Source organism: Cydia fagiglandana, chromosome 17 (assembly GCF_963556715.1).
Source record: "Cydia fagiglandana chromosome 17, ilCydFagi1.1, whole genome shotgun sequence".
In the NCBI taxonomy this organism is placed as follows: Eukaryota; Metazoa; Arthropoda; class Insecta; order Lepidoptera; family Tortricidae; genus Cydia; species Cydia fagiglandana.
Genome location: NC_085948.1, coordinates 8,995,654 through 9,022,887, shown reverse-complemented (window position 1 = coordinate 9,022,887; position 27,234 = coordinate 8,995,654). Strand labels below are relative to the sequence as shown.

General features: G+C 35.1%; 1 protein-coding gene across 8 annotated transcripts in view; it reads right to left on the bottom strand.

The window, feature by feature from the left end:
* The window catches only part of LOC134672385 (rap1 GTPase-activating protein 1), a 457,452-nt gene that overhangs the window by 68,377 nt on the left and 361,841 nt on the right, over nt 1-27,234 (bottom strand). For 4 of the 8 annotated variants that reach the window (XM_063530251.1, XM_063530250.1, XM_063530253.1 and 1 more), the window contains one exon: nt 3,712-3,744. The exons of 3 other annotated variants lie outside the window; for them this stretch is intronic. In XM_063530251.1, coding sequence (XP_063386321.1) covers nt 3,712-3,744 — 33 coding nt within the window. Of the gene's footprint in view, nt 1-3,711; nt 3,745-13,097; nt 13,216-27,234 lie in introns of those variants that run through there. One more of the 8 variants, XM_063530257.1, reaches the window with a different exon arrangement.

Sequence of the window (27,234 nt, the reverse complement as noted above, 5' to 3'; positions counted from 1 at the left end):
TTAATAGAGTTGCCACGTAATTAACGAAGCTTTCATTCTGTTTAAATGATAATTCTTATAAATACTATTTAGATGAAAACAAGTCACGCACATTACAATTAATAATCAAGGACTAATATGCTTAAAGTTCCTGCTACTTAATTATTTTGGGTTATACTCGTACGTAGAGCATTTTAATAATTAATTCACAGGATAAGACATCCGCTTGAATGAAATAGAATAAGAATTCGTTATACGGATATAGGTACGGATCTAAAGATAGCTACACATAAAAAAAGTTAAGTGAATTTGTCAGTGAATCTTTTAAGTTTTTACAATTTAAGTTGTATAAGATGTACCCCTACCATTTGTGGACTTAATTTATATATATACAGTGTGTTTTCTGTAACAGGAGCAATATATTAAACTGTAGGCTGTACTCCTCAAACTGACCAACATTTGTTCAGCAACTTTTGAAAATAACTCATGGTTTGATTTTTATTACACTTTAAAGTTTATTCTAAGGCGCAATGTATTGCAAATTTTGTTATGTTGAAAGTGTGACAAGTAACGTACATTGAAGGCAATATTTCGTTTGTATGAAAAAGAGGAAGTCTAAAGGATTCATAATTTTTAAAAGTTGCTGAACAAATGTTGGTCAGTTTGAGGAGTACAGCCTTTAGTTTAATTTATTGCTCCTGTTACAGGAAGCACCCTGTATATATTTGGCACAACGAGTACAAATTGTTAGTTAACAGTGCAGATGTTGGTACTTAATCAAAGTACACGCCTTTCCGTAAAACGCGAGTGCTCGCGTGGGGAGCATTTTGTCGCCCGTACTTAACATGATTTTTTGTTTAAAATAATGGATAAATCATTTTGCAATCATTTTTATGGAAGAAAGAATAAACTATTAGAAAAAATAAATTAATTATAGTTTAACACTTTGTAGGACAAAAAAACCGGGCAAGTGCGAGTCGGACTCGCGCACGAAGGGTTCCGTACCATAATGCAAAAAAAAAAAACAAAAAAAAGCTAAAACAAAAACGGTCACCCATCCAAGTACTGACCACTCCCGACGTTGCTTAACTTTGGTCAAAAATCACGTTTGTTGTATGGGAGCCCCATTTAAATCTTTATTTTATTCTGTTTTTACTATTTATTGTTATAGCGGCAACAGAAATACATCATCTGTGAAAATTTCAACTGTCTAGCTATCACGGTTCGTGAGATACAGCCTGGTGACAGACGGACGGACGGACGGACGGACAGCGAAGTCTTAGTAATAGGGTCCCGTTTTACCCTTTGGGTTCGGAACCCTAAAAATACTTTGAGTAAATACCGAGTTTAAGTTGGTAATCACAGTTTTTTCGCCACGGGCGGCAAAATGCTCATACCGCCAGCTCTCTATAGGGTTAAGGGTACTACTATGCCTATAAAGGCACGATTAAACATTAAGAAATAAAATTTGTTTACCGGCATTACACGCTCATATTCCTCATGTTGTTAAAACAAACGTCCTTCGAATGAATGGGAAAGCGAGCCGAAAAATGAATGAATGGGTGTAATAAAATAGGAATAAAAATCGGCGTCGTTTTTGCCGCAATATCACGCCCGCCCCCGCTGTGCTGTATAATCTGAGATAACGTAGCGTCGACGTCGAAAGTATGTGCACACTTTTGTACCTTATTCCTTTAGCAATATGGCGAAAATTGTATACATAAATTTTACGTCTGCTGTATCTACTGCCCCACTGCCTGGAAAAACTTATGATTATAATGAAAATGTATGTTGATATACCCTTTCTTTGGATGATATTATAGACGCCTCTATGTTTTGTAAAGGATTCAGAATAAAATTGGCGACGCTTTACAACTAAAAATATTAGAACTTTATAAGGCTCTAGTTTGTGCAGTCCTAATAATATAATGATGTAACTTTAATTAAGGATTGAGAGTACGTTAATAAGTTTTTCTATTGTTTATTTCTCTTTAACTAAAGTTCTGTAACTAAATAGACACGATAATTAGTTTTTTTTTCAAATTAATAAGCTACGTTAAGGGCATCTTCACAAAATTACAAATATTATAAGCTCGATATTTTTAAGCTTCAAACAAAAACAAAACGGATCGTTATCTCAATGCTTCAAACATAAAAATTTTGAAACGACCCAGTTAAATTAACAAACAATATCAAGCATACAGTGTGGAAAGATAAGTCGGGCCCTGGAAGGAAACTACCTTAAATCCTTAAGCTGGCTCATTTTACTTAAAGGAGACATTCCTTTATTTTTAAAAAGAAACAAAACTGCATTTCTGCATTTATTACGACACGGAAAACAAATGATACGCGCTTTATAGGTATTCAAATAATGCTTTCCAATAAAATGCGTTCGATTTGATTTGAAGCGTTCGAATAGACGCTATAGCACACCAGCGACAGCAAAGGAGTTGACAGCAGTCGCCGTGGCCGAAGTCGGCCGTGGAGTTATTATTATTATATCGCATGAATACCCCGCGCCGCCAGGTTTTTGATGAAAAAGGTGCGTGGCGTAGAACCTCGGTATCTACTACGAAAAAATTGGATCATTTATGGACAACAAATAATCTAACTGCCGTATTCGAACTTCAAGATATTCACAGAAGTCGACACGTAGGTACTATATCCATTAATAATTATATAATTAATAATCATATAATTTAGATATCAACTAATTCTCTTTTGTAGCGCAATTCGGGCAACCAATGTCACTTTTACGTTAGATAGAGTAAGATATATATTACATGTGAATTGGATCTCTAATTCATATCCTGTGGAAATCGTTCAAGAGTATCTCCAGAATCGCGCAAATGTCTAATTTGACAGGTTAGATCTTAAACATATCGTTATCGTATCTTGGTAATGTCTAAAAGATATCTAATAGATGTCTATTTAAAAATCCGAATCGGATCCTAAGCGTACAAAATTTCGCGGAACCGCATACAGGTTGGTATTCATGCTCTGCGATAATTTTGAAGGGCTTAGGACTACTGCTACGAAATACCTTCATTCAAATATCGGATTTATCCTCGACATCAACAAGTTATATGAGATAAATAATTATAAGTACCTATTTATATTTTTTAAACGCATCATCGTGTGTAGACACATCACATTCAACAATTTAATGAAAGCATAAAAATAATCTACAATTTAAATGAATATTTTATGTACATAGACAATTAATAGTTATGATATGATGTTATGTTATTGTTATTGTTTATTTGTTTTTTTTTGCATGCATTAGGTTAGTTTATAATTGTACGCCCGAAATGGGCAAGCTGATGGACTTCTGCAATATTTATAAGACCTATGTACCAACACAGCTTTGACAATAAAGAAATCTTATCTTATCTTATCTAAATCTTATCTTATCTAAAGAATATTGTACAGTCACCATCAGATATATCGGACCGGCCAAGATGTTCACAATATCTAAACACGTACTCTAACGCCTTGACAATAGAGACGTGTTCAGATATTTGTGAGCACCTTGGCCGCTCCGATATAACTGATGGCGACTGTACAAGTATACTGGGTGTTTCAAAGTATCAAAATTTGTTTAATAAACTCGAGCAAGCTGCGACTTCGGGCGCGAGTTAAATCTACAATTCTATTTGAATTTCAACGGTCGTTTTAAATTCAACGAGCCTTTTATGATAATTTTGTAATTTGGTGTCTGCTTAAAGTTACCTCTTTCACCGTCTCGTGGCACGTGAAAAATACCTGTAACAAATAAATAGTAACATTAGTTTAGGAACAAATAAATCACTTAATAAAATAAACACTCCAGATAAAATCAAACTTAAACTAATAAAGCACTAGCAAAATTTTCTGCAAACTAACTCATAAATAATCTAACCATCCACCCTACCCGAATAATTCATGTGACAAATACAAATAACCTATCAGTTATTAGAAAAAGTTTTCAAACAATTGCTTTAATCTTTGTTTTAAGTGCGATTTGACAGCACGTTTCGTTGTCCTTATAAAGAAATACAATTTTAAATCCTCTCATAAAAACTTTCATAATAAAACTGTAACCAAATTCCAAAGTATACAAAAGTAACTAGTGCAATGAATAATTTTGATGGACACAATAAAGCATTTTAAATCCGCGGACGGCGGGGAATCTATCCGGATTATGCGGAACCGCAGACTGCGACTCGAGGTTTAAAATCAGCCAGTTTAAATGTTAATTTATTTGTAACGTTTATCTCACAGCAACTATTCTGTAACTATAACTACAATGTAGCTATTCGATTACTGGACTATTAGGTAAGGTACTTACCGGACTACCGTGTTTATTTCAGACTTCAAAAGGTCTTCTTAATATCTAAGCTTTAAGCTTTTTTTTTTGCATGGGTCCCGTATCGCGTCGAAGGATAATATTAGGTACACAAAATTAGGAAGGCAAATCAAACATACTTATGTTCTAAACCATGGACTTAAAAATAATTGAACTTCAACAAAAATCTGCGAATTACGAGGAAAGAATTACTAGACTATACTAAAAATTATAAAGAAAATCATGATTGTAATCTCAGTAAGACTCATGCAAACAGCATATGTAGTTAGTTCACCCTTTCAAGTAGGTAGAAGAGCTACGGAAAAGGTTATTTCTCGTAGAACCGTTATCGTTACCTAATTTATGCCAAGACATGAATAAATCGAAGAAAATAAAGGTGTTGGGGGAGCTTATCTGGAGAGATATTGGTACTATAAAACACCTAAAGCGCGTTCGCGGCATTTCTGTTTGAAGATAAGTGAAAAAATCTTTACGTTTATTTTATTGCGATGGGTATAAAAAGTAATATACTTCTGATGAATATCAGCATTTATAGTGGAAGGCTAGTAGTCGATTTCGCTTAATATAAATAATTATTAATGATGATGTGATGCCAAGTGCTTTCCAACTTTTGGATGTGGACCATTTCATTGTTCAAGAAGTACAAGTAGGTCGACAGCAAAAGCATTTTCAGGACTCACAAGTCCAGAGAAAAGGAATATATGACAGATACTTAAATTAATGTTAAAATGTACACATCATGAAAAGGTGTGGAAATTTTCCGCATATATTTATGCAAGCCCTCATTTATGAATATGACCGATGAGGTAATAGACTAAAATACAAAGCTAGCATAAATATTCGAACCTATTTCCAACTTACTACAAAAATGGAATGGAACCTGTAATATATTCAGTTTCGGAATAGGACAATAAACATCGAATTCAGTAGACTGTATTTGGAATCCGTTCAAAAGCCTGTTCTCGCCAAGAAAATAGATTTAACATATTCGGAAAAATCCTGGAACGTCCAGCACAGGTGCCCATGAGAGCTTTATGAAGCAATTTTGTAGAAAATTAGGAAAATATATTACAAGTTACTGTTTTATAGGAAATTCTAAGTTACAGAGTAAGAAATCAGGATAAATATCATTCAATACCCAAAATAAAAATGATTTAGTGACTGATCACTAAGTCGGCCTTTTGTAGGGGAGGTTTTTATTTAACCGAAAGCATATTTGATTTGTGCAGACTTTTGCAATCATATTGGTACTAATCGTTCCTTTGCAATTCTAACGTATTTAAAGTGTTTAGCTTTATTCGTTTGTGGTTGGCGTAGGTAGGTCTACGATTGTGTTACAACATTTACTAATCAAACTAAAACCTTATTGCTCCTGTTATGTATTCAATGCTGATAAAATGCCAATATTAATGTCAGAACGAAAAAAAGAACTCAAGAATGAAATAAATAACTTAATTTCTTAAACAGACCTTTAGTTACCACCAGACAATTTTGTATACATTTGAAAGACTTAGTTTTATATGGGTACATTTCTTATTTGGAGCATTGTTTTCTTAACCGCCTGGCAATAAAGCGGGCACCACACCAATCTCAGGGCTATCTCAGTAATCGCTAAAGTCGCTAAACAATCGATTGTTGGTATTGAAAACGCTCCCAAAGGCAAATCGGATCTGCCATTAAGATAACAAGGGCTGGCAATTATACTAAACAGAACACGGATACCTGTCCTAGGGTTGCTAATTCGTTGTCGTAATTCATATCATTTTTCTTAAAGTTGTTTTGATCGTTGACTTTTAATACTGAAGTTGTGAGGAAGGAGGACAAAGGTATTCTAAAGCCATATAATAAAACACAACTGATATGGAATCATCATCAATCAATTTGATCAACAATTTAATAAAACTAAATTGGAAGCTATCGATAATCGGAAACGGCAGAAGAACTACCTAAATACCTAAACCTAAAGTGATATTAAGAACAAGTATTAAAGTAAAACTAAAATAAAATTTACAACACGGTAAGTTTCTTAGCTTTCCGAAAACTTTAGTATTATGCAAACGTTTATATAAACAGTAGCGAAAGTAACGATTTTCCAATATTGAAAAGCGACAATGAAAGTGAAATTAGATAATGTTACGCTATTTATGACGCTTCAAATACTGACGCCACTGGAAGTAGAGGCAATAAAGAATTCACATCACGTCACATCCGAAATAAAATGGCGATGGTGTGCCAAAACGGACAAACAGTCAGGTTGAATTAAAATTAACGCTGTGACAGCATAGTGCACGTAAACATGACGGGATGGACTACGATTTCTGTAATGTTTGGTTGGTTAATAATCAATACGAAACACCCGCAGTAAAGGCGAAGAGCTTATCAAGTTCTAAATAAATACAACAACTGTTATGAAAAGGTAATAATGCAAAGTTGCACGTAGACAGTAAAAAATTAATACCTACAATGTGAAAGAAATTACATGAAATTGACAATACCCCTAGAGCATTAAAGTACGAGCGCTTGTAACTTATAGTTATGTAAGAGTACCTATTTAACAGGAAAAACTTAATAAAACTTTTCACATACAATCAAAGTAACCAAAAATCGCTTTAGACTCAGAGTTTGAAACGATAGTTTTGTCACAAAACACTTGAATAACTTTAGTAGAATACAAAAGTTCAACAAATACGTAGACCAAACAAAGCCTTTGTTGCGAAAGCGTGAAACTATGTTATCTCATCTAAGTTTAAACTGTTTAAACGAGCAATATCGTGCATTGCAAGAAGCAAACATTGATAATGATAACCATAACGCAGCAGACAAGGCTGTTCTCATTATGGAACATACAAACAACTTTCAGGAGAGTTTAAGCCATAGGAACATAGAGGAAGAACGAAAGTGTATAAAGAGCATACTTAAAACTTAAATATTTCGTAGAAGAGACAATAAACTTCTGATTTACGAGTACTTTCTGTACCAACAAATATGTGTGTAGGTATATGTGTATTTGAATCGGATCGAATGGCTACGTCAAATGTAAAAGAGCAAATGGCAGTCTAAAAGTTTTTTTTAACTAGATATGTATATTTGAATTTGATCGAAAATGAATTTGCTTTGAACAAATCCGAAAAAGGGTGATTGATGATTAATCAGATATAATTTAGATCAAAGTGTAGGTAATTTGAAATTAGAGAATGACAAGTTGACAAATTAGCCATTTTCATTGCGATTCTAAAGATGTAGTGGTTCGTAATAGAAATCAACCGCTTAATTCTAAAACTTGGGCCGCTTAACTAGATCGGCGAACCCGGCTTCAGAAAAATGAAATAAAACTTTTCTATTTCCAAGCCTGCACCTGGAGACGAGAAAATAGGAAAATCTTAGCAGGCTTTGGAGTAAGCCGGCTTATATTCGGCCGTGCGGTAAATAAGATATAGCTTATTTTAATTTTTTTTTTTTTTTTTTGGCTGGGGATGAGGTCTTGGTGGCTCAGATGGCAGAGCGCTGGAGTATCGATCCAGAGGCCGTGAGTTCAAGTCTCACCCAAGACAGTAATTTTTCCACTTTTAAATTTATTCTAAGATATAGCTTGGTCTTGGAAAGAATCTTTCATTAATTCCCGGTAATCTTATTGTAGGGACATTTTTTAACACATTTATAAGGGGTTTATGTTTGAATTGCAGATTAGTGTACGGTTGCAGCAATTTATATTATATACACAGCCATAAACATTTTTTTTTATTTCGGAAATATGTACAGCAGCGAGTTGCAAAATTGTATAACTACCCTACCCACCTACTTTATGAATTGATTCTGCTCATAAAGCACATTTGCAGCTATGTGTTATATTTACACATTGTTTAAAAATGTTTACATTAACATTAACAAAACTGGATTCATTAGACTAAGAATCATACTACCGAGTTTAATGGTAACAAGTAAACATGTTTCTGTTGAAACGCAGGAGCATAAAAGTCAGTATTATTTCATAGAATACCATCTTTCAAAGAAATTAACAAAAACACCCCGCACACTAAACTATTTTGCATTACATTACAGGTCTTTGAAAAAAAAAACTGTAAACAAATCAGAAGTAAGCACTATTTTACGAGTGCTGCCAACTTTAAAGGCGTAAAAATGTTCGGTAGCACAGGTAAATACGAAAGCATACCCATTGCGTACATACAGAAACTCTCAAAAAACGTTACGCGACAATTACAAGTGAACGTTATTTCGTATGCAATAAGGTTGTTTTTTAGGTAACATTACAAAACGATATACGAGGTAGTGTTAATATAGCATTCGAAATGCATAGGCACACGAGTGCATTCATTAAGGTCGCCCGCAAGCCTGAACATTCAGTCCGGAAAAATGTAGGCGCGAAATAAACCATAATTTATTTTTCACTCCTTTTTGCTTTCACGACACAAACTTTAAGTAACGTAACGAATTTACGTAGTTCTGCAAAGTTTAAAATAAACTGGTTTAATATTGTTGTAAAATTAACCTCGATTTGTGCGTACGCCGCTGAAAGTAGTTTATTACGGAGTTAAAATAATAGTTTATGATTTCATTGAATGAGTTCAGGGATTTTGCTAAAGAAAGAATTCCATGAAATACCTAAGAAGATTATTCTGCTTTATATTTGGGGTATGAACCAAAAATATCGCTCGTAAAGTCTCCATAATATATTGTCGCTATATTTAAAGGATTGATCCCGGAAACAGCTGCAAATCAGAACGGTTCTCGTCCAAGAACCGCTCATTCATTCGCCGATAGCAATGAATCGCGTCGTTCAGTAGCTCAGTTAACTCCGTCTCGAAAGCGAGCAATTTCACTCGACTGCATTCAGTATCTACTTGGTGATAGTAAACTTAGAAGTCGACACCTGGCTTTTAGATTTAAATAGAAAACATTCGTATCATATAAAATACACTTAAAATTAGTGAAACCACGAAATAAAACGAAGCCTCGGCATATTCTGACTGAAATGATTTTTAATGATAATGAGATAGCGATACATAAAACTGTACCTACTCAAGAGCAATTCCGATTTACGGAAGTATCATACTTATAAATCCTACAAATCATACAATACTAATAATTAATGACTTTAACTATACGAGTACATAATAGTTTGTCTAAATAAGGCCTAAAGATACATTTATACTTTGATAAATCTCTAAATTGGAATTGAAAATGGCATTGCGTCGCAAAATTTGCATGTTATGAACCCATCACGCCAAGAAAACTTTTTACACTTTCTTCGGCAATATCAGACGTCAAATTTGGGACCTTTTTAAATAGACAAATATATTTCTAAAGCTTTATACACACATGCAATGTTTCATAATGAACACGGAAATTAAAACTCATAATGAACTTGTTATCTGAGCATCGAGTCACTCGTCACACTTGTTACAACTATGTCGATATGTATTAAAACTCGAGTCAAAAATGGATATCGCAATTTGACATTTATTCCCTTGTAAAAGAAGTCGAACTCGTTTAGATTTATTCATGGGATTTCTATATGCATCGAAACAACTTTTGTTACGTGACAATTGACACGTCAATAACAAAAGAACGTGTCGATTTTACACCCGCCGCTGTTTGTCGAGCCTCACTCCAGATAACGCTAATGAATTCGGCTCTGATTGGGCCTTGATTACGTCGGTACTCTATTTAATCAAACTTGGGATAAAATAATTACACTAATCGACTTCGGGAGAAATACCTTCGTGGAATGTTATTACTCTGGATTAGTTTAACGGCTTTGCTTGAATTGCAATGCTATTGTTTATTCTTGGCTAATTTTAATACGTAACAAGTGAAAGTCAAACAAGAATAATTAACAAAAAAATTGACCAAAAAACAACGCCAAAACTTTTTACGTTGCGTGAAAGCAAAAAGGGATGGGAAAGTGCTTTCCAAATTTTGAATTTGCAAATGCTTTGTTTTAAGCCTTAACTATTTATTCACAAAAAATACTTACGCGGATTAGTAATATGAACTTTGAAAAATATTTAAAATGTTACTTTACAAAGAATTTATAAGGCATTATACTTTACCTATGCATGTTTTAGACAATGGTTGTAGCATCCGGGAACAAACCTTGAGTAGTAGAGTTGTAGGTCAAAGGAATAAAGCATATAGTTAATTGACGTGTCCCAATTACCTTAATACCTTGCGCATAGCTAAGGTAACTTAAGGTAACTTCAGTTGCCGTTCTACGACTACTGAATAGAGTGGGCCCGTAGGGATTCTCTGCAGCAATTGCCTTGCGCTTGAATTATGTATAATTTGAAGAATTCATAATTCTCTTTATTTAATTTAGTGCCAGTGCTAGGTAAAATCTGTTTGTAATGTCTAATTTCTTGAATATCTACATAAACTAATACTTAATCTACAATTCTAGAATACCCGTAAGTAGAAAGTCATGTTTACTGGTTATGTTTTTAAAGCTAAATTCCCATTCAATAACTTAACAATACAAGTGTCTTGCAAACTTGTACCTCATTATGAAATTAAGGGACTTTTTCTCTTGACAGTGCATCAAATTTCACTGATTATCACAATGCACATCGGCATTGTTCATACAGTTTCACCATAGATGAATCTTAAACAATATGGTCCCACGTTTCAAGAAAAAACCCACTCACGTGCGACTTTAGTAAAGTTGCAATAGTAATGAGTTGTCTGAGATCAAGCAGTTCATAAAACACATTTTATACAAAGTAACAAGACAATAGGTAATAACATCATGACACGTAGACTAGACGTTTGAAAATATATAAAACTAAAATAAGAAACATATCACATTCAAAAACTCAGAAACTAAATCAAAATCATTCTTACACATACAAGTTACTAAGTTTTTATCAAAGTAAAATATCTTAATAAATGTCAAGTGAAAAATATGCGGCTAGCAAAACTAAAATTATTTTTATGTTCGAAGATCCGACATTAAAATATTTCGCTTTAAGTACTAAAATTTTTCGTGATATTGAGTTCGAGTCCGCCTATGAGTTGTTTAGAACTTTTGAAACCTTGCAAAATATAAATTTATATCATAATTTATAAGAATAGTACTTGGAAGAGCTATAAAGTACGAAAAGCCTATACATTTCCGTGAACACTTTCTTCAAAATTCACACTCGCCCAGCTGTTAGGTAACCTACCCACAGTCGTAATTATAATTTCTTTATTAGCTGTTGTGCAATCTGAAGTGCGCTCGAGTGGCCATCGCGTGCGATGATGTCAATCTTTTGTCCGACCGTCTCGTTTCCAGGGAACCGATTAGTACGGCGTCACTCGCGGTTAATATATGCAGATGATTTGAGGGAAATTCCTAATGTTTCGTTTTCCCCAAATTTCTACTCCGTTCCAGTATGTGTTGATGAATCCTTTTATTACTACTTGTACAATCAAATTGATTCGGAAAACGGCGAAGGCGAAGAATGTAGAGTAAATTTCATCATTTAATGACCAGCAGCTCATTACGAAGATCAGACTTACTTGAAGGAAATAATGAAGAAACAATATCTAGAATAAACTAGATGCAAATATACCTTTGGGTTATAGCCGATTTATACTTGAGGCCAGAATCAAATTATGTTATGTTTCGGATAACGCCTATTATGAGTTCGACTATTATGCCCACACAACTTTCTGTACATAGCGAACACAGATTGCACTACAATTACAAGTTCATTATATGCAAAACTGTTAACATCAAAATGATCGCCTTGCATAATAGAGCACAAACAATAAATGCATTGGAAAGTTTTATGCCACAAGAGTAAATTTCACGCGCAGTTTCTTTATTATAAATTAAGTAAAAACCACTGCACCACACTTAAAGACATTGAGATAATCTATGTAATTGTGTAGACTTTCGATTAAGCGATCATAATGTATTCATAAGGTACGAACGAGATTAGGTACTTTTTATGACGTTCCCACAACTCGAACAATGGAGAAAATTTCGAGACAGCAAACAAACTCCAAAATGTTAAATAAATGAAAGCACAAATATGTGTACGATGTACGTGCATCTTGATTATTGATTCTGATTGGATTATATCGTCTCCTTGATTGGATTATAGTATACGTAGAAAATATAATATTCTGATCGTCTTTACTGGGTCACGAAAGGCCTATATTTTTAGCGTAGTCTCGGCCGATCGATCCATAGGATGCAGTTACGAAAATAAACTTAAAAGTCTTTGTACGGCACGGAACAGTTTTATGACATTTGCTCTAGATAGGCAGTTTAGTTGAGCAAGGAAATAGGTAGTAGTTTTTACGGTTTTACTGGAAAATAAAATTATGATCGAGATTTTAATGACACAATTTCAAGTTGGTAGGTACCGTAAAAAGTACATACCGCCCAATTCGATTGGTTAAATATACTTAAGGTGTCTTCTAATTAGAAGTCGATTCAATCGTGCAACATTCCCACCGCTGTCGCTAATCGAGAAGCAACGAGCGACATTTTTATTTGCAAGCTAGTGTTTTCTTTTAGAAAACCCTCACAGATCAGAGAGGTGTCTTAAATTATGCGGAGACGGAGAGAGACACGTCATGCGTTTTCGTCATACATTTTTTAAACAATGGAATGTGGGAACTAGTTAGTTTAGCACTTATTCAAAAAAACGCTCATGTCATGTGTCAGAGTTAAGGAAAACAAGATTTAAGACATGTACATGTAAGGAATTCAACTCAACGTTAGCAATATAAGTATTATGTATTATGAAATGAAACTTACACTAAAATCTCGAAACACAATTAATTCCTGAGCTTCCATAAGTACTTTACACAATCATTTTGAACATCACAAAATTTCACAACACTAAAATAAGAAACCAAAAATATTAAATTTCAACACGAGCATAGCATTCGCTCGACAGTTGTCGCGTCACTGAATCTTGCGCATTCTTACTCGCAGTTTTTGTATTACAATTATTATGTCAATAACTACGTGGTTACTTGTACGAAATTACGTATTTCAATGTATAAGGTAACTTTCGTGTCTCAAATAAGTTTTTATTATAACACAGCTAATAATTTCAAGAGAATTGTGACCAGTTGGATGTTCAAACACGGAATAATTGATTAACAGGGCAGTATCCACACTTGTTTTGTTCCAATAGTTATCAATGTGGTTTTCCTTTAACAATAATATTAATTAAAGGAAAATAAGTATCAATGTTCAGACAGCATACATGCTTTAAAAGTCAATTTAATTTTTTATCTAAATACTACCATGAATAAGGTTCGGAGGTAAACTCCCATCTTTCTCCGCACTTCAAGATAAGAATCGTAAAGTAGTTATAACTGCTTAAAACGGCTTTATTGAAATTTTAGGTAATACTAAGGTTATTGTAAAGTCAAATTAGCGTAATACTTATTATTCACTTGCTATAACGACAAAACATCGCAAACGGGAAAAAAATGTTTTAAAATAGATACCATAGGTCATACAATACATACATGTAGTACCTAATCATGCCTGTTTTCCTGAAGCGAAGCAAAGTTTATGGAATTCAAAAGAGCAGCAGTAAATGATTATGTTTTTATATACCTAGTATGAAACATTAGTATTGTGGACTGGGAGAGAATGCCATTAGACAATAACTCCCCTTTTTGTACCTTTTCTATCTGCTATAAAGGTAGTTAAAATTAAATACATAGCTCGCTATGTGTATTAGCTTGTACGTTATGCAATTGGCTCAACTGTAAGCGAAGTATTTCTTGTAAAAACTTCTGACAAGGTCGACTCCGTATACACAGCAGTGTATTAACAGGTGTAGTAATATCCCCATTTATTTACAAACGAGACTAGATAGCCTAGCGTCGAAAACAGTTTATTTCTTGGAAAGTGTAAACTTTGCATTCGGATCAACGATCGGTTCTAATTCTAGTGCAGTAGACGTCAGAGGCACGAGTTGTTTGCCTTATTACAACGGATTATGGTGCAAAAGATTAAACATTTAACACTAACATTAACGCATTTCAAGTAAAAGTCTCCGCTGTGGTCAATATAATAAAAGTTAACGACCCGGCTACATACATATATCAAGTTTTTCTTATTTCAGTCGCAAGTACTGAAAAAAAAAGTATTCCGCATGTAAGGGACCAGCCTAAAATTAGCTTTAGATTTTGGTTGCGATGTCTACGGGAACAACGCGACCGATTTAAGCTTAGTTGTAAAATAAAATGTGTATGTTCCATTCTTTGCATTAAAAAATCAACTAAAACCAGCAGTTGTAATCAACATTAATTGACATTTCAATTACTTAAATTATTATTTATTCCACTAATACTATTATAGTTACTTTAGTAATGAGGTATGAGTATTCAAAACACCAACACTAGACACCAACAGAGAAACTCAATCTTATGTCATAGTTCATTCACATTACTAAAATATCAAACAATTTTTAACTAGACAAAGTATATTGGCGAAGTTTCAGGAATCTGATCAAGTGCAGATTTCCCAGAACGCTTAGAATAAATATTATAATGTTTGTGGTACATTACCCTCGAACATTTTCAATTTATTTGTTGCTATGACATTTACATAAAATATTAAGGAATAGGCGCGAGACTAACATGCGGAAAACATTGACACAACTTTTGACTCAACTATAACTTTACAAGCCTCAACTTGGCAAACGCCCAAACTACCAAACGGATTGGCAACAGACAAAACTTGATAATATTGTATGTAATACAATTCTGAGTTTCGCCAGAGATATGGAATATCAGTCAACACTCGTCTTTGGAATCGTTCATATGAAAATTTTGCAAATATGATAGGTATATTTCTTTATCTCGTCATCCTTAAAATAACATTTCATGAGAATGAAAATTTTAGGATCAAAGGTAAAAGATCAAATTAAATGAAAAACTAAATAACATGACGTTTCAAATAAATTACACCGACGTTAGTGGATATTTTAAGATGTTCCTGCGAAAAATCATCCGGAAATACTTAGGAGTTCTTAATGAGATATGATAACGAAAATAACTAGCGACGATGAGGTTTGCAAAGTACCAGACACACAATATATTTATAATTAAATCATAGAGGATGAGGTAGGTCATACAGATGACCATCTTATAGGCAATTTGCATGATGCTTGATAAAGTCTGCAATAAAGGTGACGAGAGAAAGGTTACCTTTCTAATATTCGAATTCTTATAATTAAAGGAGACAAGATCAATAGTGTGTGCGGTGGGTGGATAATTGTCTTATACCATTGTATGCGTGAAACGGTTAAAAGTCACACCAACAAAGAAAAATCTTAAATAATAATCAGATCTAGAAATTTCACACGCATGATTCAACCCTATCGGACGTGACGTAACCATAACCAAGTTATGGCTCGTCTCAAGGTTGTCTATTGTGCTGACGAGAATAAATGTCAATCGTAAAGGGAACAGCAGTAAATGCTAACATAAGGTCAGCGACTTTGTGTACTTTGTATGGAAACAGCGTGTAGTCAGAACCTCAGGTATACGTAAGGATTAGCCGTTCAGAGGGCATACCGTGAACCACGTTCGACGTGTTGCCTCTCTGTCGCACTTGTAAATTCGTACGTAAGTGTGACAGGGAGGCAACACGTCGAACGTGGTTCGCGGTAAGCCCTCTGGGCCAGTTACGAATCGAACGACTATACAATGTACAAATATGAATAAAACAGGTACACACCTAAAACTGACGAGTTGATTTTCTTGGGGGCGAAAGCAACTAGGTCACATATTGTATAATGTCTGGCCCATTTTCCCCAACGTATAATAACAACGTATAGTAATTGTCATCTGACATTAGGTACGTCGTACATTTCTGGGTCAAACGAGGGTACCTAACTAGCAACGTCGGGCCGTCTCGACCCAGAAAATTATGACAATAAAGTCATATTTAGTAGAGTCAATCAATTTCTTACCTCAGTGTCCTGCGTAGTTAGTACCTATTGCTTCGACGTCCTTTTAAAAATACACACTAACTAATATTTACACACTTTGCTTTAATGAAGGAAAAGGGCACAGATAAATGGTTGATTCGTAGAGAATGCCTTAAGGCGTTAAGTGGCAATATGTACTCTTTCTTGTTAAATTGCGCAATAATTTGATTATCAATTCATTTAATCACAGGGCTTGTAATTTTAAGATGCAATATCAAAATGTCATCCTCTAACCGCCCATACGTCAAACCTTGCCAAGCAAAACTAAATTTTATTTTGTCAACACAAAGTTCAAATTAGAATGGAACAGGAGACCTTTTTATAGGTCTCTGGGCGGCTAGAGGTTATTGCTAAAGGCACTTAAAACCTCAAGATACTTGGAAAGCCTATTGAAATTCAATAGGAACAGCGGATACGGCGGCAAATTGCATCGCTGTAAAAACAGTAGCAAAAAAAAAAGGGGCCGCTGGGTTCCGTGACGTTTACCTATATATTTTTAAAATCAAATGGCACAAGTATTTGTAGAATCAAACAAGATATCACATAGGGTTCATCCACAGATCATATTGTAAGATTTTAAAACATTATGTCTAAAAAAAAATTAAATACCTATAGTTTTATACAAGAACAGCAATATTAACATAGTAATTAAAAAGTGGATGTAATAACCCGCCATATACGACAGCAAAGTTATTTACGGTTAACTGTGGAACATTATGTTTGCAACTTAATTTATTTTGTGTTCGCGTCCGCACGTTAACGTAAACAAGCAATTATAATTAGGGTTTGACATTGTGACGTTTGTACTAGTTACTGGAACAATTACCCTATTATAATCTTATTATTATAATTAGTTACTTGTCATGTCGAATTAGTCCTAATACTTTAATTCCAGCAATGTTACTCAGGTTTCGTATTATCAATGTCAAACGTAATTACGTTTTGCATCTTACTCATCGCAATAAGCCTAAAACTGGTCTGAATCCAACGTTGTATAATAGCGCATAGAAAAAAAAACATACATAAGTAACATAATATGTGATTGATTGTGTGAACTTGATGTCCTCATTTTATTCGATATGGGAATTTTCGTCAAGGTGATAATAAGCGTGTATGTATCATTAGCGTCGACTGTACCTATTTAGTCGCACGCTGCATCATTCTCAAGGTTTTCGTTTCAACGAACCCTAACCGTGTACTGCACGTTTCATTGCATATTCTATTTACACACAACGTTCACGCCTCTCTAAAGCTGTTACAACATGCGATTATTCCGAATGCAAGACGATTACGTTGCGGACACTAATAATACAGTTCGCAATCAATTTGCCATTCGAATCTGCATCTTAAAGCGATAGAAATAGGGTACTCGAGATGATGGGGTATGTGCAAAATGCATTGTTTTGGTTTCAATGTTGGCATTGATACAAAAAGACATCTATGAGTCAGCACGAGCCAGTGAGTAGTCCCAACTGTACCTGATTTCATGGTTTGAACCATTCCACTATGCTCTCATATAGAAAAAAAAAATTGTGTACAATTTTGCTATTGATTCTAAACCTGTGACGAAATACTACGAAGAAGAATACACGCATTTGCTTAATTTAAAAGAGGAAGATTAAATTAGATGTGTAAGTAAAGCAAACATAAGGTCACTAACTACAAGTTTACCTATGAGGACACTAACACAATAAATTAGCTGGGTTTGGTTAAAATAGATAGTCTGATGAAAAGCTTACTAAGTACAAAGTACGGAACAGTAAAGAACGAATCAGTAATTTTACCGCAGGATCATTTCATCAGGGTAGATTTGAATTTTATCAAACTGAGCGATCTGATCCATTAGTAAGGGATCCCGTGATGTGACTCACAATTTGACTCACCGAATTTGTGGATTCGTATAGACGTCAATCGTAAACTGAAGCTAACGAGATCGTTGGAAGATGTTAATTACTCGCTGTTAATTGACGAACATTTGTTTGTAAATTAATAGATTTGTCTGCGTAATACAAGCAGGGGAGGCTTGTGCGGTTTCGTATCTGAACAGTGTATAATTTGATGACCGTGCTTTGTGTTTTGTTATAAAGATTTTTAACTATTTTTTTTACAGGATATAATTTTGAGTCTAGTAGGCAATTAGAAAATATCTTAGCGCGAAAGACGATTAAATGCTGCCTTAACTTGTTTCTGATGATCTAGTTGCAGGTAATAGATCATAATAACTATTTTGAGCCGCTCTTAAAATATCTTCTATTCACAATTTGACAGATTCTAGGACAAAGTTATTCACGTCGTTAGTTCACGTCTTTATGATGTCACTGCAATTTAAAAGGTTACACATGTTACCAAACAAACATACGTCACGCCATGCGGCCATAAATGAAAGCCGTATAACCTTAGTACGGTTCCAGCCATCATCCGTATTACTGGCTCCAGACAGATTCCGTATTCCCCTACATCATAAAACTGCATATATCGTTTTATTTTCTCCCTTAAAGGAACACGAATTGGCATAAGCCGTACAGGGCCAGTAAAGTCGATTCTCGTTTCAAAAAGCGCCTCTGGTGCAGCGAAGATGTAAGCCGCGTCGGAATATATCAGAATATCTTCGACTTATCTCGTGGCTGCTGTACAGATATCTCTAGACAGATTTATTCACGGCTGATTTGCTGATATGCCACTGAAACTTTGCAGTGAACATTTCTTCTCTGGTATTCAGAAGTTAAATATGACGGATGCCAGCAGGCAGCATGGGTTTGTACACAGGATGGCGGGTGGGCGTAGTATCTCAATGTATTACTTCACAGCTAACTCAGTATGCTACCAGTGCATGAAATAAACTTTCGGACTTGTTAACCATACTAGTGCCTACTAAAATATCTAGTCGCTATTGGGATGTATTTGGATAGCACTCAAACAAAAGGATCGCATAAAATCGTTCAAGTCTTTATTCACATCTTTTGAAAACAACACTAACTTCTTCTCTTTACAAAGGTAAGCTTCTAATCACACGTAAGAAATCAAAATAACACTTGGAATAAAACACTTAGCTAAATGGTTAAAGAACGTTGGATTCTATAAGCTTTCAGAATAATCCTTCAGGTATAAGCCTTCAGGAACGTGGCGAATTAGGCACGAGGTTGGCTAACGTCCGATCTCTAGCGCGGTCCGATCAAGTCTGATTACGGAGCCTCACCGCTCCCGCCTTTTAAGTCGAGCAGGCACACCTGCTCGACCGGTCCACCAACATAACGACAAAACTACCAACTCGTGCCTACCTTCACCCAAGAGAACCCTCTTGACGTTCCAAAGCCTTCTACCTGTCATCTTAGTTCAACAACACGCCAATAGATGGCGTTAATCTCTACGCAACATTATGAATTTCGTTACAACCCAGTAATACGTAGCCAAACATTGCTAATCGACTTTATACAGGCTTCTTTAACTATGAACTGTAACGCTGCAATACGTCTTTCTGGAGTCACGCTCCGACAAATAATTTCATTGTCACTTGTACCAGGCGTTTCTCACTCCGCGATTTCGTCGCTTTGCTACAGGTAGCTAAAAGTACATCCGTTCGGCCCCAATTTTGGGGTTTGCCATAAGCCGCGCGTGGCGCTATCGCCACCTAGCGGCCATATCTGTGCTGATCGTAACAGACGCGTTTTGTTAGGGAGTGAGTCTTCTGTGCCTAGTACTATTATTTATTCTGTGCTTGTACAGAGACGAATCTAACGAAGCCTAACACGTTAATTGAAATCTGTCAAGCCATTAGAGTTGCAAATTAAAAGTCCCTTCTTAATCGGGTAAAAAAAGCGAGACCTATAAGTAATGACTTTACGTTGAAAAGCTTCAACAATCTTTACTTTATTTTATTGTAAAGTGTTTCCGTTCGGGTTACATTACACTGTACCGATTTCGCGTCACTCTTTCATTAGCCGAGCAAATTGGTTCCACTGCGAATCTATCGAAGCCTAACACCTTAATTGAAATCTGTCAAGCCATTAAAGTTGCAAAAGAAAAGTCCCTTCTTCGTTAATCGGGTAAAAACAGCGAGGCCTATAAGAAATTACTTTATGCTGAAAAGCTTCAACAATCTTTATTTTATTATAAAGTGTTTCTGATCAGATTACAACAAAGCACCGATTTTGCTTCACTCTTTCATTAGCCGAGCAAATTGGTTCCAATGGCTGCCGGTGCCAATGAACTAATCAGACCAATCAGTGGCATATTGTGGTGATTTCATAATAACATGAGTGCTACTCGTTAATCATCGAGTTCTGGCCTGCTTATTAAAATTATCAACGTTTGTTACACGCGGAACGGTCCAGTAGGATTTAATTAACTTGCAAGTATTGTATGTATCGTGAAACGACAAAATGCATTCATCATAGGCCCTTTATCAAATTCAGCCGTGCGCCATGATTAGTTTGAGCATTTTTTCTTTAATATAAAAATTACTGCTGTCAAGGCAGTCAATCATTTTAAATTTGATAATGCATTCGCCTTTATATGAGTATCTATATTTTTGTGTCAAAATTATAGGTATTATTTACACACATATGCCCCTCAAGGCGCTCGGGAAAAGGCTGAGGGAGGCAACGGGCGACCCCCGCGCGGGCAGCTTTCTCGCGCAGAGAATTGCCATCGCAATCCAGCGCGGGAACGCTGCCTGCGTGTTGGGCACCCTCCCGAAGGCACCAAATTTTGATAGGTATTTTTAATTTTTAGTTTTAATTATTTTAATTGTAGTTAGTTTTAGTTTTATATCCCTGATTATGTCTTTTAGTAAGGTATTATTTGGTTTCAACGAGTATCATTCAGATATTACATTTAGGTACTCACATTTAATCAAACTGGCCGTAGCATGTTTATTTATGTTTATAAGCCCGGTATGTAGCACATTTCAATGACACCGAACGCTAAGTTTCATCAAGGTTTCGCCACCCATTGTTTTGTCACGTAACGGTTAGATTCCCAGGCAAAAAACTAACCTATTGATGAGTTTGCACGTTAAGCGTATTGCCATGGTATTGTGTTAAGAATGTATGTGAGAACAATTAAGTTAAGGTCGTGGATTTATCTTGAGTGTGGTAATGAAATCTAAAGTGGCCATTGTTTTAACATTAAGCTTTTAATGCCATTAATAAACCTCTAATTTTGATGGTACACATTAAAAGGTCGGTATGGCCCTGATGCGTGGCCCTAAAAGTTAGAGCTTTGAAGCATAGAATGAATGCATAATATGAGAGAATTGTTTGTGACTGCTTTATCTAATTATTTTTTTTAATTTAAAGACTGGCACGAGAAGGAAATGATTCCTTCGACAAGAGCAAAGCTCTTAAGTTATGATGATGATATGATAATTCTACCTATATAAATATTAAAAACACATTAAGTTATGCATATTGTATCCAATGTTTGTATAGAACTGCGGCATTAAGCATTAATGAAATATTTGTGTGAAAATTGTGTTGTGAGTTGTGTTACATCAATCTCATTGAAAAATAATAGTAAATCTATTAATATTACTATAATAGATCAAAATGTCCTCCATTGCCTTGCGTGATTCGTCATGTGTGGTGTCGAACAATGGTTAGCCAAGTTCCTGGTGCATTGTTGCATTAATGTGTCCATTAATGTCTTCGACGCCATTGTAGGCACATTGTAATAAGGGTGCGATTACCATACGTCAATTTACATGCCGATTAGATTGAGTATTGATTTAATAGTGGCCTAATTTGCTACTTGTTCGTGTCTGGCGGAGGTGTGGAGCACATACATAAAGTTGTTATGTTCCTTATAAGGAGATTCTTGATTATAACGAAAGCAGAAAGTAAATACATATGGATAAACAAATAAATTCATTAACTATTAGTGCTGTCTGTATAAGAAAAATAAGATCTGTGTTGCCTCTATGCCGTCCCATTGAGGTTCAATTATCTAGGTTCCACCGTATAAATTGCATACTGCATGCAATTAAGCGTTGCAAAGTATTTAACTCGATTGTTATGCATATTAAGAGAAGTTAAAATAACGTTAAGCGAGAAAATTAAGCGTTTACCACACTCGCGTTTCTCACGTCATAACTAAAACAAACACAATAGATACATCTTACGATCGAAACCATTAAATGTTAAAAAGATCAACAAAAACTGCCAATTTTGAGTCCGAGACACAATTATCGACACGAACGCATCTTCGTTTTTAGGTCGTTATAGGAGCATACGCACGCGATGTCAATATTAACGTTAACACTATGCAGATAGTTATTGACACAAATATATGATAAGGTGCAAACAACAGTTCAACGATGTCACAAGACTCTATCTATAGATTTTAATCCGTAAGTACAGGACGTGGTCGCCATAAAAAAGGTTATATAATTTTTCACCACATAGGTACACGGATTTGCTTTACTTTTCGTATGCTACGTACAGTCAAGTACTTATACAAATATGAGTGCGCACATCTTACTCAAAAATATGTCCCATATACATCAAAACACAAAACAAAACAATGTTTTTACAAGGATTGACATTATCTCTAAAACAAAACAGATTTCAGAAAACTTTGTATGACATTTGAGTCTCAAAATATAACTTGTATTAATGTTACGTCACTTAGTCTAACGGTAAAACTTCACCATCAAAAACAAAGCCAAGTAAGTGGGCTATGAAATATGATTGTTGAGACAGATATTGATGGTCAAATTGGTTCAGTATCGTGAATAATGGACAGACAACAGTTTGGCCTTTGGCTGGCCTATTATATGTGTCATTATCATAAAGGCCAATTTAGCCAGCAATAGGCCAATATGATTGGATAATTGGCTGAATTGAATAGTAAGAACAGGTAGGTGGTGAGTTTGTCGTAAAATGGAATAAATAAGTAATTCTATAGCGACAAATAAATAAATAATTTAGTGTTGAGGTCAACAGAATACATATTTTTCGAAGCAAACTATATTACCAAACAAGATACAATAATTTTTTCACATACATTATTATTCGCAATGCTAACCAGCTTTAATAATAAACAAATCAAGTATTTTCCGGAATAAATAAGGTAAAATAAATCTGCGAGACCAAGTTATCAATAAATAATTAAGTCAAAACATCATTAAGCAATATTGTGAACTTAGCATGGCGACCCACTAAAAACAAACATATCGTTATTAATTTTAAAGCGTATTTCTGTAATTACTCGTAATTTACGTATTTATTGTATTAAGTGCGTCTTTAATTGGCTTTATAAATGATTTGAATAACCCAGCATAATAAATCGTTATATTTGTTACTTTTCGTAGCATACCGTGGTTCTAAAACCCTTGGAGCCGCCATACGTGAAATTTTCGAAGTCTAAGTCAAAAAGTATGAAGTTATTTTAGAACCATGGTATGCTACGAAAAGTCCTAATCCTACTTATAAATAATACTTTTACTGCGTGGGCTATCAAAATCGCTGCAGACTTTTCTCAGTCTAACTCTACCTATACAAGCGCAGAGAGGGCCAAGTAGTTTACTCATCATATTCAAACCCTACCCACGCAGAATTTGTACAATTTTGACTGTCAGTTGGGACTGTTTGGCAGGAACAGCTGTCGAAACACCTGCGCGCGCAACTGTCGTTATGGCAACGAAACACAAAACACACCTTTTGACGGACCATATGGTCGTGTTGTGCGAAATCAGCCTTAATAAGAACCACTAAATATAAAAATATAATCGACATTCATGCGAGCATAAATCTTAAGACTTATGCGCCCTTGTTGTACCTTGTATAGGATAGATGTATTGATATAAATACATAAGTTGACATGCCATATCTGAAATTATGACTTTCATATAATAAACACTAATTCATTTTTAAACCCACTACTAAAATGGTTATTTTTTCCATTTTTGCTCTCGAATATACTACAGTCAATTGTCGCTGCAGCTAACTGTAGGTACATAGATTAACGACACTTCTCTTTATCACCTAAGACTAACAAGCAGTAACGGTTGCCATAAACGGACAAGAAAGTTCCTTTTATCGTATAAAACGAAGGTCATACAACCTTGTACCACTTGAACCATATCAGCACGATGAACTCCCCCTTTTGTGAGCTCTTATCGATCGCACCTTTGTACTATCTACTACAAATGCCTATTGAAAATGGCTAGGTATAGCGTCAGACTTGGTTAAAAGGATCGAGAAACTAGGTACTACAAATGTCTGTTGAAAATGGTTATAGCGTCAGACTTGGTTAAAATGGTTGAGAAACTACTTCAAATGCCTATTGAAAATGGTAATAGCGTCAGACTTGGTTAAAATGGTCGAGAAACTACTACAAATGCCTATTGAAAATGGTTATAGCGTCAGACTTGGTTAAAATGGTCGAGAAACTACTACAAATGCCAATTGAAAATGGTTATAGCATCAGACTTGGTTAAAAGGCTCGAGAAACTACTACAAATGCCTACTGAAAATGGTTATATGGTCAGACTTGGTTAAAATGGTCGAGAAACTACTACAACAACTATAGAAATTGTACATAATTGTTGAAGCACTGGCTTTTTAGAATAATAAGTTTATATTAGATATTAAAATAAGACAGTAAATAAAATCCTTCGGGACTTGTGGTTTTGAGAGGTAAGGGGAATTCCTGTGTTGCCAATAGTTACCTTAAATCGGCTTGTTTTCCGTATGCGGTCAGATATCATTGACGTCAAATTCATACACTATTTATACCGCACATTTACTAAAGAATTTCTGGAATAATTAGGTATCCTACTAATATTTAGATACCTACCTACATTATCCAAACCAAAAATACGAGAATCGAAAACACACTAAAACGAGATATGAAAGTGCCCTTTGTTTTAATGATTTAAATATATAAGAGAAGACATAATGTCAAACGGCCAAGGAACATGCCAAGTACTCAAACTTGAAGCCAGTTTACGATTTTGTCCCTCTCGCTGTTGAGTCGGCTGGTCCTTGGTGTTCCGAGGCGAAGGTTTTTGTGAGGGATCTGGGAAAACGCTTGCGGGATAGGGGTTGCGATCCTAGGTCTGGTTCGTACCTGGTCCAGCGTATATCGTTGGCTATTCAGCGCGGGAACGCCGCTGGTATTTTGGGGACGTTTGTGCCGGGTACTTACCGGATTAGGATATAGGTTTATGACTTGTTATTGTGTTGTGTACCAATTTTCTTTTGAATTTGACGATGCGTGTTGCGGATGACATATGTGGAAGTATACATTTTATTTTGACGAAACCTGAGGTGGATGAGCTATCTGTATAGTGACGAAGCCTGCGCTGTGGATCTGAAGGTACTGCTATTATTATGTTTTTTTTGTGGGTCAATAAAGTAAAATATTCACCTAACGGCCAAGTGTAAAAAAATACTAATATTTTCACTTGTAAGTGAAATTGAACATTTCACACTTAAGTTACGGCGCGCGTTAATTACATTGCCGTAAAAATGCACTCAAGGAGCGATAAGGCACGCAATTGTAACAAGAAGACCTACCGCGAACAACGTTCGACGTGTTGCCTCTCTGTCGCACTTGTAAATTCGTACATAAGTGTGACAGGAAGGAAACACGTCGAACTTGGTTCGCGGTAGGCCCTCAGTTTCAACATTCTCACGCACTTATTAAAAAACTTCGTACCAATATTTTGCCCGCGAAAATATATTCGTTATTTGAGGAGAATGCATCGTCAACCCTAGAATGTTATTACATACACGCCTCTGAAGTGAAGCTGTTCGTGTAAAATTAAAATAAGCTTATAAGTAGGTATTGTTACTACTTCTTGTCCGTTATTTATATAGGAAACACAATATGTGAAAATCATACAAATACTTATTCGTTTATAAAGTCAGGAATTCTAAATTTTTAAGTGCGAAATGTCACATGTATCTTTACAAGCAACAAAAGTTGTTCAATTAATCATAGTTCTATTGTATAAGAGAACAGAACGGTTACCTATTTTGAAATGTTTATTAATATCGTTACAAAAATTCGATAGCTGTAAAAAATATTGCCTATGAAAAATGTTACAATAAGGGCCACTCGTACCATCCCACTAACCCAAGGTTAAGCAGTTAAACCGTTAACTCATTGTCGAATTGTACTCTTAACCATGGTAACTCCAGGTTTAACTGGTTAACCCCGGGTTAATAAATGGAGCAAGTGGCCCTAATAAGATTAGAATAAGGAAGAACGTGGACGGAAGGATTGTCCGATCAGACCACTAAATCCCAACCAAAGTAAATGCCGTAATCAGTTAGCCCACAGATAAGATTCGATCAATTTCAAGGGCGCACGGACACCGTTTTTGCGCGTCATTTTACTGCTTGGTACTATTACTACATAGTAGCAAAAAGAATAGATAGTATAGAGGGGTCCTGTCATAGTAAATGTTGTAGTCACTGTAGATTTACTGCCATCTATCGACGCACGACTATAACTCAAAATAAACACGTATAAAATTATCAAAAAAATTAATATATATGGATAAATGATTTTATTATTTTTATATCATTTTGACCCATGTTCATTCACTGATATCTATGTGTTAAAATTGTTAAATATGCAACGGTGTCACGCCATCTAGCCGAGCATAGGCCAAAGGTGTGTGCACCATCTATGCGAGAATGACTTTTTCTTGATTTCCGAGGCACGTTTTTTCCTTAGACTTTATTCATCTTATACGAAGTTACATATGTCTTTGCTATTAGTGTTGGTTAAGACTCGAGTCCTTTGAGTTGCTTCAAGACTCGACTCAGTTTTTGAGACAATTAAATCTAAACTTCAGTTATTCTCAACTTCTTAGCGACCCAACTCGTTTGTAGAGACTTGAGTTCTTTTCAGAGACTCTTGATTTACAAAAAAAAAATCAAAGCGCATTGCCTTTATGTAAATTCGTGAATTAGGTACATATAT